Source organism: Cryptomeria japonica, chromosome 5, assembly GCF_030272615.1.
Source record: "Cryptomeria japonica chromosome 5, Sugi_1.0, whole genome shotgun sequence".
NCBI lineage: Eukaryota > Viridiplantae > Streptophyta > Pinopsida > Cupressales > Cupressaceae > Cryptomeria > Cryptomeria japonica.
Genome location: NC_081409.1, coordinates 622,174,643 through 622,188,878, shown reverse-complemented (window position 1 = coordinate 622,188,878; position 14,236 = coordinate 622,174,643). Strand labels below are relative to the sequence as shown.

At 37.0% G+C, this 14,236-nt stretch overlaps 1 protein-coding gene across 1 annotated transcript in view; it reads right to left on the bottom strand.

The window, feature by feature from the left end:
- LOC131063775 (agmatine deiminase) overlaps positions 1 to 13,913 on the bottom strand; it is a 182,563-nt gene extending 168,650 nt beyond the window's left edge. Inside the window, exons 1-2 of the mRNA XM_057997707.2 lie at positions 13,656 to 13,913; positions 10,195 to 10,311 (exon numbers count right to left, since the gene is read on the bottom strand). Coding sequence (XP_057853690.1) covers positions 10,195 to 10,281 — 87 coding nt within the window. The 5' untranslated portion in view covers positions 10,282 to 10,311; positions 13,656 to 13,913. The remainder of the gene's footprint in view (positions 1 to 10,194; positions 10,312 to 13,655) is intronic.
- Between the last annotated feature and the right edge of the window lie 323 nt (positions 13,914 to 14,236).

Below are 14,236 nucleotides of genomic sequence, written 5' to 3'. Positions count from 1 at the left end.
TATGATTAAGATGGTTGTGATAACTGGGCATGACCCCACAACGCAGCGGTTAGCTGCAAGCCTCCTACATGGGAGGTCTTGGGTTCAAGTCTACTCGACTGGTTCTTAGCTCCAAGGAAAAAGCCAAAAAATACAGCTTCAGCTGTGACTTATCAAAAAAAAAAAAGATGGCTGTGATAACTGATATTATGTATTATATTTTTTTTTAATAATCATCTAACATGATTGCAGGGTTTCAACTAGGATCTATCTTGTTTTATATTAATTGGTAAAGGAGCTATATTATGTTCCTTGTTTTCAATGAATTTGTGATTCTAGGGCAAAAATCTAGGGTAATTCCCAAAGGAGACATTACACTCTATTACGAATTCAAGTTTGTTCTTGCAAATTGGGTCCTAGTGATTATAGGTGATTGCCAAATGGAGATAATCACACTAAGATGCTTATGGTGGGAAGGAGGTAAGCAAAATAAATTTCATTTCGATGTCCAAGATTTTATGTCTAAACATGATATGATATTTGGAGAATCAAGCTACAATTTGAATTACCACACTTGGATATATGGAGGAGAATTAAGAAGAAATCTGCAGCACATAAAAATCAAATGTCCTTTCAGGTACCTTGAGTATTTGGCTCTTTCTCTTGTCTTAATAGAACCCTCCACTTCTTTTCAATCATTCATGCATCATGTTTTGAAGTACAATGGGTTTTCGGAAGGTCATTTGCAAACAATGGTTATAGTTATGATTATATGGGAGCAACATACAAAAGAGGTCAAGTGGGATTTTAGAATCACAGCACCTTTATATAAGAGCCATATCATGTATACCAAAGAAGTTCAAATAGATCACCTATGCAGTGATGACAAGAAGCTTGTTAAGGGATATTTGCATATAGTTGACCCCTTAGAAAAGATGTTAGAGAAAGGAGATCATGAAAGGATGGATAGATCTCATGAATTTTTTTATCAGCTTAATAGAGCATTTCGCCCATATCTTGTACTCTCTATTTCAAATTTCTCACAGCTATATTTGGTAGAATGCGGTGCTCCTACAGGAAGATACATAATGCAAAAAGAAAACGTCGATTGTGGTGCTCCTACAAGAAGATACATAATGCAAAAAGAAGACTATATATGCAGTGCTTCTACAGATGGAAGTATAATACAAAATCAAGACTGTTACAAATAAGGGCCTGAGGGGTACAAAAAATGACTTCTTTAGGTACGGAAAAGAAACTATTTTATCATACATCTTTTTAAAATTTCAAGAAAACATCTGATTGGTGGTAAACATATGATGGAAGTAGATTATAAAATAGTGGAATTTCTCGAGCCAACTTGATTTGTATGGTCAACAACAGAATGGGATAAGGAGAATTTCAAATTATGATCTAGATATAAGTGGGAAAAAGAATGTAGTTATTGCTGATTCCAAAACACCCATTTTTGTTTTGACATTTATTACGAAAGGAAAGTTCCTAAGAGGGTAGATGGTATCATAAATAGAATACTCACTAACAGTGGCAAGCATGAGTTAGTGAATGGTTTCAGGGTGCATCTCAGCTTCCATTGGAATTTGTTATTCAGAGGGCTACGGAATGAATGTTGTAATTGTATGGCTGGTATACTATTTTACCTTTGCTCCTATAGATCAGTTCATGAGGCTGAAAATAATTTCACACAAGTTAAGTATGAGTTTCAAAGTAGTTGTTGTCTCCAAAATGTGTACTTGTTGTTATCATGATTGTATAGGCTGTTTTCGTAGTCCATTATGCTGCCCAAATCAGATTTGTATCATCATTTAAGGCCTTAGGAGTTTCTGGTGCAAGTTGGCCAATGATAGTGCATTACTAGCTAGAAACCCAATACACTTTGTGACTCGCAGGATCATTAAGAAAGAGATTGTCCAGGGAGTGCTTCAAGGAGGCAGTATCAAGCATGGTAATAAGTTTTTTAACATGGGAACTATCATATTGGAAATTTTGTTGGATGATCATTACGTGCTAGCAGATAGATTCAAAGAGTGCACAAACTTCCATCCAAATGAACTATTGTCTGCAAATTCAATATTCAGATTGAGGTGGAGTATTATTTGCTGATTCTCAACTTTACCATTTCCATTTTAGATCTGATCTTGAAGTTGTATTTAAAATCCTTAAAGTTGAGGCAAAGTTTGAAACAATTGGTACCGTTTCCAGCAGGGTGTATTTCAACAACTCAAAGGTAAAGGAGGTAATTACTTTTAAGTTGTGTAATTGCTGTTGTGAAGGATGAATTGATGGATATTATAGTTTCATTGAGTGTAAAAATCAGTTTTGTGGCACAATTATAAGTTTCAAGTGTTTATGGTACAAACTGTCAAGTGCTAGTGCATGTATAAATTTGAGACAGAAGGTTATGAAAGGAAGAATGTTGAATGGGAAGAAATAGAGGTATACCATACACCAATTGATGACATGAAGGTTATGGAAGGAAGAACATTGAATGGGAAGAAATAGAGGTATACCACACACCAATTGATGGCATGGGTAAGTTGGTTATGCCTTGGAGATAATTACATCAAATTCATTCAACCCAAGTCCACTACTCTTGAGAGTTCTTAGATTGCTAGTGTGAGAATTTGCCTAGGCAACCCAAGATCTAGAAGCCAAATGAATAGCACATAAGAGAGAATAAATGTGACAAGAATAAACTGTATTCCTATCAAGATGCAAAATACCAATCTAAGTACAATGTACATGAGCCTGCTTATAAAGGCAAGGCAATAGGGAAATGAGAGCACACAATCATGGCATGTGGCCTAATGAGATACAAGGGTAGGTAGGGGTAGGCAGAAGAAACAATAGATAATTCCACTAAAGGTGGATCACCCACCGAAGGTGGAATGTTATAACAAGATAGCACCACAAGAGGTGGAAGTTCTCCTACAACCATATTCCCTAGATGCACACTTCCCTAAGTGTCTCATATGCAAACTACAATGAATGCATTATCCTAAGTCAACTTAAGTAAAGTGTAATTACATGAAACATAAATTACACCAACAATTAGGAAGGGGAATGGCCAAAACTACATTCAATAAATTGACAAATCAGTTTAAGTATTGGAACAAATGCACCAAAGAGTTTCCCATCCAAGAGCTCAGATTTCATGACTATTATTGTTAGACTCATAGAATTGTGACACAAAAATCTAAGTTTCCAGGTTTGCATTATATCCACTGGCAAAGGTTGCTAGACCACAAAGGAACAAAAATCAAGGTTTGGTATGCAGTTGTATATGACAAATCATTCTAGCATTAGGACCTTGGAACTATATATTTGTAATTGCTTGAGGACAAGCAATTTTGGGAGGGAGAACTTGTCATGTCCCCTTTTCTTTAATATTGGATTTTGGCAAATAATAACCCATTTTATGTTTTCATGGGTTACTTAGAAAAGCATAGGAAGAAAAACTGATTTTATATTTATTATTGTCCAATCATTTGCAATATCAAAAGGGCAATTAAATATTAAATTTAATATTTATGAGGCTCAATTTAGGCATTGGAATTTGTGCCCTTTGGAGTCATGTAGCAAGAAGTCCAAAAAAGAATTAACCGTTACAATGGAAAGGGCTTTGAGGCAACTCAACAGTTGGCAATTCATCGGTCGGCAACTAAACAGCCATGCATCCCAATGGGTGTTGGATTTTGGATGGTTATAAATATGGTGAGCTTGGTCTTTTAAAGGCATCTTGATTATTACTATCTCTTCTCTCATATTTGCCAATTTGCAGATAGATTCTTCAATGAACGAAAATTCGTTGAAGGAGAAGGCTTGTGAACAAAAAGCCATGAGCTTTGAGCAATCCGAGAACAAAAACTCTTTGATTGCTAAGGGCATTCTCATCCATAAATTGCATAAGGGCTGAAGGAAATTTGTAAGATTGTTTGTTGCTTTTTTTCCAATATTCAGTGGCTCTTCGAGTATTGTTTAAGTGATCTTCAAGCATAGTTGTGTTGATTGCTGGTTGTTTTACATTATGGGGATGCGTTACAGCAGTATGATGTTGTTATTAAGTTTGTAATCAAATCTATAAGCTGGTATTTCCATTTATAAATCAAACTATTTCAGTTTGTGGTATTTGGAGTTAATCAGGTGCACCAAATTTGTCAGATTTCGTGAGTTTTGTGTAGATTTTGGGTGTTGAAAACCAAATCATTCACTGTTGTTGTGGATCAAATCTTGGACCTGATTATTTGTTGTTAAATAAATATCATAAAATTCATTTCAGTGGTGTTCTATGAAGTTTCATTCAATTTGGTGTCCTTTCAGTGCAAGACTAGTTGACTAGTTTTGGTGTTTTTGGGTGAGTTTTGGTATAATTTGTAAATTCACTTTCAGATCTGAAAATAATCCTAATTTTTAAGTTGAGCACATTACAGTGTGTTTCAATTGTTTGGCTCCCTGTAATTTTTCCTAGTTTTCCCTACCAAATCATAAGAAGAAAAGTACAAATTGGCAATCTAGAATTCCAAATAACCATGTGGAATGGACTGTATTTCTGGTAAAATTACAAGCCTCTATGAGAGCTAGAGGCAAGAAATTGAAATAGAGGGTTACTCGCAAATAGGTGTTAATGTTGTTAACAAATGATTCTATCCAAGCTGACAAATAAAATTGATTATAGAAACTAATATTTTATGGAAAGAGAAATTGAGTTCTTTCGAAATATTGCATTGCTTTCAAGCACAAACAAGGCAACGGATCTATTAGCCAACCTAGGAGCCTCACAATCCCATTTCTCTTTATTAGAAAGTATAGATGTGAATGATTGGAAATCTCTAAATGAAATTATCAAGGAAGAACGTGAATGATATCCTTTTAGGGAGCATGTATTATGAAGAGTGTTTTGAGGTGGCTAGCAGCAGCATTGTACATTTACTCCTTGCGTGCATAGGACTTAAAATAGTTTGCAATTTGTGTATGATACATTATGAGATCTTTGTGCTTCTTCTATTGGCAATCTTGATAGGTGTTTTCTTATGGGTGAAGCCAAAGAGTCTAGAATTTGAATGTATTTTGTGGATTATTGCTAGTGTATGTGATTTAATGGCGAGCTGTTCAAAGGCTAAAGACCAATTGAGGCATGGTCTAACAATGATAAATAGACTAAGGAAATTTTTCAATTGTAATACTTTTAAGTTTTGTTTTAAGGATTGTGAAGGCCTTTCTAGGACAAGAGGGTTTCACAGATATCGGTTTGTTTCATTTTCAAGACACGATAATGGCAAAATTCAAAGAGAGTCTAAAGAGTTGGTAAACAATCAAAGCTCAAAAATAGTAATTTTAGAAATTATAGTATCGAAGTTGTTAAAATAGAAGGGAGAAATGCAAGAGGTGGATTGGGAATGGGCAAAGACAAAAGCTCAAAAAATAAAACCAAATATGAAGATTGTTGAGGAGTTCTATTTGCAAAGGATCTAGACAAACATGAAAAAGCTAAGAATTCATGTGGATATTCTAAATGGCAACTACAAGATATGAACACGGTGATGCACAATATAGTCGTTTTGGTGCACAAAGGAGCTTTGGAAATAACAAGTGGATATTTAATGTCATATCTAGAGCAAGGTGTTCTGACAAGGGCTAATGAAGGGACTCCAAAGTGCATGGATTGAATTTTCATGGTCTAACTAAGACAGCAAAGCAATCTGTTGAAGCTAAAGTGGAGTTGATCCCTGTGTCAAGTTTCAAAGCATTAATCAAAGTATACAAGTGTGGCATTTTGGTCACATAAAGGTGGTGCAAGTTGTTGAGATCACAAAAATGTTTGTTCACTTGCTGAGGATCCAGGTGTGATATGTAACCGTTTTTGGATTATCTTTTTGTTTGTATAATGTTTCGATGTTTAGAGGCATTGTTACAACTTACACCCTATGAAAAAGTGCAAATGCAATTTATCCTTCGGTAAAATGGTTTTTTTCTATATCTGGAATAAGGCCCCATATATAGATCTCCTATATCGATAATCTATGTTATCATGTTCTTCTACCCATGGTCCCAGTTCAAATATTGATTCCGTGATGAGAGTGCTCTGAAAGATACCCATGTGTATCCATGTCACCCCAGGTTCCTTGTGGGTATGACTATCATGTCCCTTTCTCAAGAATAAGTTCGCAGAAAACTCCTGGCCTAATTCCATAAGTTTTCCCATAGGCTAACATATGATAAAAAAGTAAAATTAATTGAATAATTAAATATTCAAAAATTTAAAATTGAAAGACAGCTTATGGTGATGCAATTGGCAGTCAAATGAAGTGGGTGAAAATTGTATACCTTGAGCATTAGGAGATCAAAATGTTTGCGACAAACCATCATATGTCACAAGGCATCTTCAAGACTTTCTCAAATTTGGAGTTGTTGAAGGTAAATTTAGTTTATATAACATTTGCTTACATTTTAATGAATTATTTACCTATTTTTTACACATTAGATTGCTAAGACCCAATTTACATCACACACAATTGTCTTCAAACAATTTGTGAAGTTGTAAGAGGCAATGGACACCATAGTCATTAGCAACCAATGAAGTATGTGGAAGAAATCAAATTCAAACAGGGCCGAATCGGTCAAGTCATTATCCTAGATGATAATTGGTGGGCTTGTGCAAACTATGTCTTGAGTTCCACCGAGCCTATCATTAGTATGATCGAGTTGGATAATACATATTGACCATGCTTGGGATAAATATATGACAGCATCAACTCCAACTCCATGATAGAAAAAATAAAGTTCATAATAGCATAGAAAGATGATGACCCAAAAGAAACATTTTTCCCAAACATGAAAAAATCATTCATCATCGTCAGAACAAGGTGAACAGAACAAGGTGAACACACTCTTGCATCTCCTTGCATATGCATTATCCCCCAAATATTATAGCATATAAATGCTTTCTTTTCCAAGAAGAATTGCACAATATAGTGATAGTGAAGTTGCTATTGGAAACAAGTTGGCATTCCAAAGAATCTTCTCTGATCTAGAAGTGGCGGATAAAGTTAGAAAAGAATTTGGCAAGTTCACCTCAAGATGAAATCATGGTATTTGTACTCTTTGAGGCCAATATAAAGAAGATGCTCATACGTGGTGGTACCTCCACAAGCAAGATTATTTGTTTCTCCAGCCTCTTGCAGTCAAAGTTTAATCACATGTCAGAATTTTTATTTTTAACATTCGTAGACATTGGTACTTCCATTCTTTTGCATTTTTTATTTTTAAGTTGTATTCACTTTCTCTCTAATTTAAATAGGTTGCAAGTTCTCCTTCAGCTGAAAAAAAGTGCAGTACATACTCCTTTATCCACTTAGCGAAGCATAACCAATTGGCTGCAAAAAAAGCAAAAGACTTGGTCTATGTGTATTCCAACTTGTGTCCCCTATCACATAAGGAAGTTGACAACAAGAAAGGAACAACAAAGAATTGGGATATAACTCCTAAGTCCTGAGTGTACCAACTTAGATGCATCTATTGTGAAGCTTGCTAGAGTCAATGTAGATGATGATGAGGCTGTTCACATGATGTACCTAGTGGGAGTGGCAATCCATTTGTTTGCAGTTCAAATAATGTTGACCCGAGTGATGACTTCAATCCATATGCTTTAAATGAAGACTGAAGATCAAGATACAAAAATTTTATTGTATTATTTTCAAATTTTGTAATTGCAATGATTTTCATTTGATTCATCCTAGACATATATGATATATGAGGTAAGATTGAACTTTTGAACTGTCAATTGATAAATATCTTTATCACCATCATCGATCAATGATAAAGTATCATACTATCCAAAATTCAAATGTTGTTATTATTTTAAAATATAATATTTTAGGATATATCAAATGTGTTTGCAATTATGTATTTTTTTTTAAATTACATATTATAATATTTATAATATAATATACCATTTAAAGCCCTGTTAATGGGCTGCTGAGGGCTAATCTTCAGAGTAAGGGCCTATCAATCCCAGAGTGGACTCCGCCTGAGAAGGGGTGGATTAAGATTAATTTTGATGGCGCATCGAGGGGCAACCCAGCGGCTTCAGGTGTTGGGGTGATTGCTCGCGATGATCGGGGCAACACTCTGGCCATTGGTGCTAAGAGATTGGTGGATGGAACGAACAACGTTGCTGAATGTCATGCAGCGTTAGAAGCTATCCTAATGACTGGGAAATTGGGGGTCAAGAAACTTCATTTGGAAGGTGACTCTCAGGTTGTGGTGAATGGGATAGCTCAAGGGCGAATGGAAGCGTGGCTTTTAGACAAGCAAGTGTGTAGAATGCAACTTTTGCTGAACGATTTTGAAGATTTTAAGGTGACTCATGTCCTTCGGGAAGCAAACTTGGAAGCTGACAAACTTTCCAATGTGGGAGCGAATGGCTCCTTGGAAAATATGTTTAGTTTGTTTGAGGACTTTAGAAATTGCAGTCCTCTTGATTATGATTTTGAGTAGAAGGCTTATTTTAGAAAAGTGAACCCAAGCTCGATTTGAAATGACCATTCGTAGCCATGGTTCTGTGGGAATTTATGTTCCTCATGGTGTGTGTTCTACAAATTTGCTGCAAGTGGCCTTGCGGTGATGGATGATGATGGAGGCGAGCGGTGTGAGTGACTGGTGATGATGTTTAGATTTCAACGAAGTATGTGAAGTACTCATGACATGTGATGGAGGCGGCTTTAAAGACCTTTGTGCTTTGATTCCTGGCATTTTGTGGTGACTGCTCGATGGTAGGCGGAGTGTTCAAGGTTTCATTTTTTGCAGCAGCGCGTAAGGATGGACGCGAATTTTTCATTGGAATCGAATGGACAATCGCCTGCGTTTCGTGGGCTGGTCTCGAGGATTAGGCTAACAAACGTCTTCAGAGTGGATGGAGACGATTTCTAGAGGGCAGTTAGGTTGCTGTTTGGAGAGGAATTCCTGACTCTGGATTGGCGGCCGAGAACAAATCTTGACATTTCGTCAATGTTTACCGCTTTGGCCTTGCAGGTGGGGAAGTCGGTAGAGGAAGTGCAACGGATTACTTCCCTAGTGTTAAGACCCAAATGGGTAGGAGGTTTGCAGGAAGTGGTGGCCCGAGCTGTCATTGGCGAGGGGCTGAAGATGACGGCAGGCCCGAGCAGGAGGATTGGAGTGGCCGTTGGGGAGCTGCAGCCTTTTGTCATCCGGTCGGCTTCTCGGTCGGTTGCTTTGCAGGAGGAGGACGCAAGGAATGGCTGGGTTAAGATTGTGAACTTTGTTCGCCAATTGGGGCCGACTAAACGTGTTAAGATCCCCAGGAAGGTGACTCCCATTCGGTCCGAGGCCCCTCTGGACGAGGATGGGAGGCCTTTGGTTCGGCATCAACTTCCAATGAAATCGGCGAAGGTGGTGGAGCATGGGTCGCTGTGTGGAAGCAGGCCAGGAACGGTGCCAGGTGGAGGGAGTGTGACGCAAGAGGCTGGACCCAGCAGGGGTATCCCCAATTTCTCAAGAGAAGAGGCATTGGGGTGGTTTCATAGCTAGGTTTGGGTTGGTCGGGGTCTAATGTGTGGTTTTTTGTATATGTATGCGACCCTATTTGTGGCTGTGGGTCATGGTCGGATGGTGCTTTTTGGGTTCCTTTTTGTAGTAGGGGAGTGACCCCTTTGTGTTGCAGATAGTCTATCTGCTCTTTGGATGTAATACTTTTCTATTCTAAGCAATATAATACATAATGTTATCGATCAAAAAAAAATATATATATAATATACCATTTGAATCATCCTAGACATAGCTGATATTGAAATTTTGAACTATCAATTGACAATTATCTTTATCAGTATCGTTGATCAATGATGAAGTATCATACTATCAAAGATTCAAATGCCCTTATTATTATAAAATATAAGATTATATGATATATCAAATGTATTTGCAATTCTGCATATTTTAAAAAAATAATTGTCGTACCAGCATACCAAAACCCTTTACAAGAACCAGCAACTTAGTCAATGGTTAAAAATATATGATTTTTAATTTTTTATCCTCATTTTACCCAAAAAAAAGTTGTTTGTGCAAATAAAGCATGTGATTTACAAGGAGTAAATTAAATTCTGAAAACTGTACGGCAATTTATTGAGACTTTCAATTTGAAATACTCATTAATATAGTTAATCAATTTGAAACCCAACTTACAGGCCATCCCATCCAACACTGAGAATGATTCTCCCATTCTGCAGGCATATGGTACCCACGCTCCGCTGGACTAGCTTTATTTTCCATACTTCAGAGGTATTTGTCCCAGAAGTACTCCTGTTCACGTCATGTTTTTTATCACTTTAATACAACATAAATGGTAAAGAATCTAAAAACATAGCCTCAGCTAAGTATTAAATACACAATTGCAAATGTAAAATGTCCAATCCGTATTGCACAAGGGCAAACCAAAATAAGTGGAGAATAGAAGTTTTAAATTTACATGAAAAATTTCATCATACAATCAATTTAAATACTAAGTCGAAATGAAAAGTAAAAAGTTTAAGTCGTAATTGCAGATGAGAAGCATACATTCGATTTAAATACAAATAGTCAAAAAAAAAAAAGGTGCGAAGCTATCAACTATCTAAAGACTAGGCTGTGTTTGAGAGAGAGGATAATATATAGAGCTAAAAAACTGCCCGTGGATATAGCATATGTTTTTTGAAGGAGTCTGACAGATGAGTTTGGTTTAAGAAAATCAGTTCCCTGTTTCAAACAAAAATAAGATGAGATTTCAGCAAGGCAGATATTATCCATCCAATCTCCAGCTGCAGCAAGATTTTACAAACTTAAGCGGACAACACTTCTCCTGTCTAGCTAAAAATTGTATGTAAAAGAAAGGAAGAATTGAATCAAATATGGATATAAGGAATGAATAGTTTTTATGCTAAAGAATAACCAGGCAAAGAAAGTTATGGAAGCAGTTACCACAGCAATAAGGGAGTTAAAAATTTAAAATATTCAAAAGGAAGTTATTTTATCAGACAGCAATTTTCCAGCTACAGATGGAACTAGAACAGAGATGCTTGGAAACACCAAGGGCAAAGAGCATTATTTCCATTCATTATATAATGAGGTGGAAAGCAACAAACAGGGGTACGTCCTTAAAGCAAAGTGATGATGGCTTTGATCAATTTTGGCAATGCCAATACAAAATTATGGGTTTTCTACACCGAGTATATTGTATGATTTAAGTTTTGGGGAAAACGATTGAGGGAATGTGTTGTATACATAATTACAACATAGTGTTAGGGGTGCGTTATGGACTATTTTGTCCTTAAGTTCCGGATCTACACAGTAGTTAGGATGATATAAGACTGAAGCTGTGTCGATTAGTTTTATGTCAATGTGGCTATTCAGTTCCCTTCAGTGTCTTCAGAGTTTCTTCACTATTGGTAATAATAAATAAATTGAAGGAAAGCCCTAACCTTTATATCTATTCTGAAATCAGTCTACTGCCAAGATCCCAGGAGCCCCCATTAGCCCTATTTGTGTTTACAATTGGATTTGCAGGGGGAGTTCACGTTTGGGTGAGCAATTGACCCAATTTTACTTTTTACTTTGCATTGAAGTCTCTTCTTTCCTATAGATCATTTTGTCATTTGTTCTATTTGATTTTGAACTGTAGCAAGTGGTGTCAGAGCTTCAGTTGATCTTTCACCACCACTGCAAAAACACCCAAAGGTGTTTATCAAAGAAACAACTCAAAGTTCGTGACCAAGGATGAGCTGAAGGGTTTGTTCACCACCATTGCCAAGATCCCAGGAGCCCCCATTAGCCCAATTTGTGTTTACAACTGGATTTGCAGGGGGAGTTCACTTTTGGGTGAGCAAGTGCCCCTATTTTACTTTGCATTGAGGTCTCGTCTTTCCTATAGATCATTTTGTCATTTGTTCTATTTGAACTGTAGCAAGTGGTGTCAACGCTTCAGTTGATCTTTCACCACCATTGCAAAAACACCCAAGAGTGTGTATCAAAGAAACAACTCAAAGTTCGTGACCAAGGATGAGCTGAAGGGTTTATTCACCGAGTCCACCAGTGAGATTCAAAGAGAAGTTCAATCCTTGAGAAAATGCTTATAAGCCCCAAACCTGAAGTATTCAAACCACAAGAGCATTGTTTTTGAGAGTGAAGAGGAGTGTTGTATCAATCCTTGGGATGATCCTAATCCTGTTCTACCCAATGGGGAAGAAGAGGAGGCAAAAAGCCACTGCACTCCTATTTGAATGTACAAATAAAGATCCTATCGTATGGCTTTGGAGGTCTAATGGAGATTCATTGAATCTGAACCCTTCGTCATTGAATCTGATCTCTGAATTAGAGTTTGGTAAAACGCTTTAACCAGATAGACAATTCATTGTTTTCAAAAGCAAGAAGTTGAATGACAGAAAGAAATGTATGTCCACTTACGGTAAGAGATGTTGACCATCTTACATTTAGTGGATAACTGCCAAAAGTTTCTCCTAGAGGATAAGTTTTTCATCAAAACTAAACAAAATCATTTGTCACGGGAAACTCTGAGAGGAACAATGAAAATGGACGGATTGGTTGCGTGCTTATTACTTTGATATCACAAAACTTATTCATGACCACAACATCGCCACTACTATAGTTTCGTTCACACTTCACACAAGACACTACAAACCAAAAGGAGAAGGTTGGTTGGTTGAGAACAACATTCTATTCTTCAGAGATAGCATGTACCTCAGAGCTGGATCACCTCTTATTAAGAAGGCAATTGAGCATACGCATGTGATTTTCAAAAAACCTACAGGAGTATAACTACCAGCTTCTCCTAGTTGCATATGAAGGTAGACAATCTCAAATTCATAGATGAATGGGATGCACGTTACCACATTAAAGTGGAAAGTATCCCATCTGCTAGACTGTTGAGCCAAAATCCTGTCACCACTTAAATGTGGGATATTGTCTCTATGGATTTCATCTCAGGTCTGCCACAATTGAAAATGAGGGTGAAATATTTATTATGGTAGATCGTTTGACAAAGTACACTCATTTTGTTTTCGTGACTAAATACGTCTTCACTGAGTTGAAATTTTCCAAGCTATATTTTAAGCATATTCTTAGTTGCATGCGATCCCATAATGCACCATTTCTCATCGTGGTCGCATCTTTAAGAGCAGTTCCAGCAAGAACTTTTTTGGTTGTCAAAGATAACATTCGATATAGCACGTATCCTACCGTCCCCAAACAGATGCCCAAACAAAGAAAGTGAACAAATGTTTGGGGAGCAATAGGTAGAATGCTAGTAGCGAAATTAAGGTGAATTCATGCAATGGTTGTTAATGGAGCTACTAATAGGTATAACTTCAGATGTAAGCACCGAGATAAGGTAACATCAAGGTAGGAGACAGTGAATTGATTAAATGAATCAAAGGTAACACACATGAATGCCATGGTTCTTATTATTCTGACTGGAAAAGCAAAGACCATATCGGCTGGAATATGGATTTTAGGCCCCTTCCATAGAGATCCATGCAAACAGAGAGCCAAAATGTATGAGAGTGCATCTACAAAACAACTAACCAGGAAATATAAAAGGAACCACCATTCTTATATACACAAATACAGATTGAAAGTTTAGACTAACTGCATACCTATGTTAGGGAGAAAAATTGAAGAAATGGGTGCCCAATTTATTCGAATGCTACTCCCAGTTGGTCGAAGCAAACAGATACCGTTACACTCTCAACCCCTTCCCCTCGTGAATCTTAAGAGGTCAGTGGTGTGTATAAATATAAGTTTTTAACTGGTTATTTTAATCTTATTGGTTGCCGGAAGACTAAAAGTCTATAATAGTATATCTGTCATTTCCAATTTCCATGTATAAACCTAGAATCACAGGGCTTGACGGTGTCTTATTATTATTCTGTCACAAAGCAGACGGCAATACAAACAATGAATACGACATTAAGTGCCTTTATTCGTTGGCAGGTCACGAATGTCAACATTTTTCTAGTCAATTGCCTGCCGCTTACGCCATCAGTCGGGATTCCTTTAAGGTGGGCATACATGTAACTGAGGTGATCATCAGGAATAACCCAGAAGTGTAGGATCACAAACTCGGCAAGTGGGACGTGGGGAAGGCTCGAGGAGAAGTTGTAGACAAAGAAGTTTAGGACGTGGGTCCCTAGAGATTCAAAAGACCTTACCGAAAGGTCTTCTCCATATTTTTTCT